Source organism: Anarrhichthys ocellatus, unplaced genomic scaffold (assembly GCF_004355925.1).
Source record: "Anarrhichthys ocellatus isolate YVR2014 unplaced genomic scaffold, GSC_Weel_1.0 scaffold83, whole genome shotgun sequence".
Lineage (NCBI taxonomy): Eukaryota > Metazoa > Chordata > Actinopteri > Perciformes > Anarhichadidae > Anarrhichthys > Anarrhichthys ocellatus.
The window spans coordinates 380,333-385,351 of NW_022280113.1; the positions used below are offsets into that span (position 1 = coordinate 380,333).

A 5,019-nucleotide genomic window follows, 5' to 3' on the forward strand; every position below is an offset into this window, starting at 1 on the left:
GTGTGTGTGTGTGTGTGTGTGTGTGTGTGTGTGTGTGTGTAGTGTAGATGGGCATATTTGAATATCTATGCGTCTATTCATAGCACGTGTATTGACGGGTGTCATGTATGCAAAGACACCTATGTCCACCTTTGTGTGTGGCTGTTCCTGTTCCCATTTCGTTGTTACAGTTTTTGTCAAGGTGAATGCGAGTGTGTGTGTGTGTGTGTGTGTGTACCTCGGCCAGCAGCAGGCCCTGAGGCTCCAGCTCCAGCTGAACTCTGTGTTTCTGGTTGTCCAGGAACTCCTCCAGCTTCAGGTACTTCAGGGCACACAACGAGCGGTAGTCCTTCCAGTAGACTGCTATCTCCATCTCCCTCGACTGAAACACAAACACACAGCGGCACCCAACGGTGACAACAGCAGCGGCAGTTTTACTAAATGGATGATTAAATGCACTCAATGCATTTGTGTGTGTGCGTGTGCGTACTGACCCTTTCCAGCTCCACAGTGAAGGTCTGGTCCCAAGCCTGCTCTCCCACAGTCCTCCAGAGTGTCTGGCCCACAACACCATTATCCAGCTTCAGCACAGCACTCACCTCAGCTACACACAAACACAAACACACACATTCCTATTCAGAACCTGGCCCTTTAGCCCTGACCACTAAAAAAAACATGAACGCTACCGTATGCTCACGCTGCAATAATACAATTTAAGTATTGATTAATGATCGTCATTAATTTCCTCGGGGAAAGTGTAAGACCTTAAAAAAGCCGTCTGCTCAGGGTACTGAAGCAAGTCAGCTCAATTTGCTGATGTGGCTGCGCCATTATGTGCGAGCACTGACCTACAGTACCTAACCTCCCCAACCTAAAGTGACCGTGATAGTAATTTGATGTACTAAATATAGATTTGCTACATTGTGCTGTTTGTTTTACACTATTTGTGATGAGATCCACACACGCATTAATACGTCCACTTACACGAGAGCTCGTCTGTCTTGCTGGGTGTCTTCCCGCTGACCGAGCCGCTCCGGCCGTAGAGTCCCTTGCTGCCTCTCATGAAGGACCTGGTGTCTCCGGGGCTGTAGCAGGGCAGCATGACGGCTGTCCCTTTATTGCGACCGGGGACCACCTCCAACAACCCCACGCAGCCCAGCACCTGCACCTGTAAGCTACCTGGAGACACACAGGGGAACCATTCAGGCACAACCAACGACGAGGGCCAAAAACACCCAGAGGCCACATGAATATATTTGTGAAAAATTCCAAGACCGAAAAAATGTGTGATTTACAAATATTACGCGCACTTGCAAAAGCTTACGCCCTCTTCCACAAATAGTCACAGCACATTCACTCGCACCAGATACAATATCTCCCAAAGTCCTTGGTCTTTTTGCTTGACATTGTCTCGCGCGGTTTTGCTTTGTGTCAATTACCAGTGAGAGGCGAGGGCTTGTTGAGCGTGCTGTACTGGTTGTGGGGGTAAGGGGCGCCATGCCGAGAGGAGGCCAGGACCAGCTCCTCTTTGATGACACTCGCCTTGGGATGGTCCTCGGGCAGCTCTGCCAGACGCTGGTCCAGAGAGTCCCTCAGCAGGTCCAAGCGCTGAGACGCCTCGCTCAGACGAGACTGCGCCTGCAGGGCATCGACACAGAGCAGCATTAAAACACGCTCGGCGACCTTACGCAAGCGATTACCTCCCCATCCAATCTTACAGCCCGCACAATCCATCCCTGCTGTCATATTGTCACAATGAAAACAAGAGCATTGGTGTAACAATCCATTAGAAATGTCTGGTAAAGTGGCTCTAGCCCAAAATATACTGCACAAGAATACAGCTTAATTTTTGCTTGTAACGCCACGCTTTATGGCTGAAAGAACAGGGTGTGCGTGTGGAAGGGTTTGCAGGATGTGTGTGTGTGTGCGTGTGTGCGCGTGTGTGTGTGTCCAGTCTAACCTCAGACAGGGCTTTCTTGTCCTGGACCTTGCTGGCCCCCAGGAGCCTCAGCACATTTTTGGCCCCCTCAACGACAGCATGCTCCACTCTGTAGTGATGCCTCAGCTCTTCTATGCGCAGCTCCATCGCACAGTCGTCCTGGTTACCTGCAGTGTTTGGACGGACACATTGCATTAGTAAGTAGAGGACTTCACACAATACAGCTGAGGCTGTGATGCATTGAGACGCCGCATTCATCCAACCTGCAACTATTATTCAGTTTTATTCCATAGTTCGATGTTGGCAGGAGCACGCTGAGACAACGGACTTTTGTATTGGCAGCAGCGTGCAACTCCCCTGAGCATACGGAGTTAGGTTAATGCCTCGATGCATGTCATGCATTACACAAGAGCCAGACAAAGAAAACATTAGCAGCGCCCGGAGGGGGCCATCTCTGAGTGTTCCCCAGTAAACAACATTAACTTTAGTTCCAACCTCTCTTTCCAAATGGCTTTGTCATTCCCATCTCTAAAAGCATACAGAGCAATAACACAAAATATTCATTTCATTCTGTTTGTTTCCTTTTTTCTGAGATTTAAAATAAATCATATTGGATATTAATTAAGAAAAACAAACGAACGAGTGATAGCTCACATACTTAAATAAGATTTCATAGGATTTATTTTAGCAATAACAGCTTGTCCAGAATGAAATATCTTTAATATTTCCTGTTTTCGCCACCGGTTACAGCTACCTCTAATTAGAAAGACGTTTGAAATGGAAAGTGTACAATATAACTATATTATAATATCATTTAATTTATTGTTATAATAATTAAATAAAAATATAACAAATAAAATAATATTATAACATGAATATTTTAGTGAAGAAGCCACCTATCTGATCATGATAAAGTTAATAGAAAAAACGTGCCATCACTTCAAATGGTTTAATAAATAAAGACCTGCTTACAAGCTACAGGAGAAACATTACATATGTATGTATTATATATGTATTGTATATGTAGTCACAGTAATAATATTTTCAGTCCTTCACTGTAAACTAAAAGCCACTTCAAAATGCAACGAATGCCGCTGATGAAACACTAACAATTAGCTATTTCACCCTCTAAATGGAGAGAAATGATAACAGAAGCCAGATCAGAGCCGAAAGATAAGGTGCAATGCCATCAGTCTAAAAAAAAAAAAAAAAAAAAAAACATACTCGAGCTCCCTCATTTGGAAAAACAGACATTGGGGTCAGTCTCCGAGTTAAACCTGTGAAGCACAATTACAGCTAAGCGGTTAGCTTAATGTCACAGCGGCGGCCTTTCGCAGTGGGCGACGAACACAATGGAACACACAGACGAGGAGAGGAGGAGCGAGATAACGAGGACATTAGGATAAATAGCATTCACAAATATGTGCTTTTGACTTTGTAATGCCAGGTTAGTGAAGAGGAAGGACACAAGAACAAAGAGGAGTGATTAAAAAGATTATTTTTTTATGACTTATGGGTTGCTCAAAGCGCTGCATGCGACAGGAGGAGAGAGAGAGAGAGAGGAAAAAAGGGGGAGCCAGGGGTGGAGATGGATGTGGATGCTTTTATCTCCTAATAAGGTGTTGTGCCTGGAGCCCAGACCCTGCTAGATGACCCCTCCACCGGGTGTGGTGCCTGGAGACTGTCTGTGTACACTACACACACAACCCCTGTGTGAGTGTGTAGGATTTAAAGGAGAAAGAGAGAGAGAAAGATGTGTGACACCGGCACAAAAGAAGAAAATCCAAATGTTGAAGTATATTTAGAGAGTTACATTGAGGTTACCGTTACGGGAAATAAAATACCTGTGTAGAAAGACATGTTACAGTCAATGTATTTGCAGATAATAGAGGTTAAAGTTTAGCATTGCACTCCTGTAACACTGTCGGATTCACGATGAACAGTGTGAACAAAAAGGATCCACTTCGACGCAGCAGAACCGGTCGTTCTATCTTTGCCAAAACCGGCCGCGTACATCACCCACAATGCACCCAAACCACAGACGGTTTCGGTAAGAGATTCAGGTATGTTGTGCTTGACGCGGCTAACGTAGCCTCGAGTCGCTAGCTGGCCTCGGAGATGAGGAGCAGCTACAGAGGTCTGGTGAGCTCGCCTCTTTCTAACTCCACACCCTCAAAATCAAAAACATCACTTGAGGTAGAAAAAAAAAAAAAAAAAAAAAAAAAAAAAAAAAAAAAATCAGACTTCACATGTGGATCCATCTGGGGGCTTTGCAGGAATTCCCCCCCCCCCCCACATATGCAGACTTCGGTGGAGAATTGAACTATCTTTATCACGTTACAGCAGTGGAAGGAACTTGAAGTCATTAAAAACACAGTAGGTTTTCCACTTATTGGACACCAGGGGATAAAGTACAGCCCTTCAGAGTGACCATCCATCCAAATGGCCATTATCTTCTTTCCCTTAAAAGCCCACTTTCTTATTAGCCATCGGCTGCCTCAGTCCGTAATGAGCAGAAACAAATATATGGCCCCAAAGGGAATACGGAAATATCCTTATAATCTCTATTTTACTTCTATCCCCTCACACTGCTCCCTCCCTGCTCCCCCGCTGCATTTTACCAAACACTCCCCCTCTGGTGGCGGTAATCAACCTGCCCAATTTTTCCCAGCAAAGGAGCCACGACGGTCCACAACACTCACCGGGCTACAGCAACTCATTCACCTGCCCACAAATGGCGTGGATCGCTCTGCCACGGCACATAATGCGAGTGTGTGTCAGACAGAAGAGACAGGGAACAGGACATCGCATTTGTTCGTTTGATCGCATCTTGAAGCGCAACGACCACACTTCCTTTAATACATGCGATCACCTGTTTGTGCTCACAATAATACTGTACTGCGAGTGTGTGAAAGAGACTTTTCATCTGCCGGCCCCTTTTTGTTGGAGGGTTGAATTTTTTCAGTGTGAATTTGATTGATTGTGGTAATGGGCCAGGTGGGCCATTTCACAGGCTTTGTATAACTCACTCACATATTTGTCCGCACGCGCGCACACACACACACACACACACACACACACACACACACACACACACACAC

At 45.6% G+C, this 5,019-nt stretch overlaps 1 protein-coding gene across 1 annotated transcript in view; it reads right to left on the minus strand.

Annotated features, from left to right (window-relative positions):
• LOC116398363 (serine/threonine-protein kinase N1-like) overlaps positions 1-5,019 on the minus strand; it is a 23,321-nt gene that overhangs the window by 8,855 nt on the left and 9,447 nt on the right. The window contains exons 6-10 of the mRNA XM_031874598.1: positions 1,940-2,085; positions 1,419-1,617; positions 964-1,158; positions 474-583; positions 80-361 (exon numbers count right to left, since the gene is read on the minus strand). Of these exons, the coding sequence (XP_031730458.1) occupies positions 80-361; positions 474-583; positions 964-1,158; positions 1,419-1,617; positions 1,940-2,085 (932 nt within the window). The remainder of the gene's footprint in view (positions 1-79; positions 362-473; positions 584-963; positions 1,159-1,418; positions 1,618-1,939; positions 2,086-5,019) is intronic.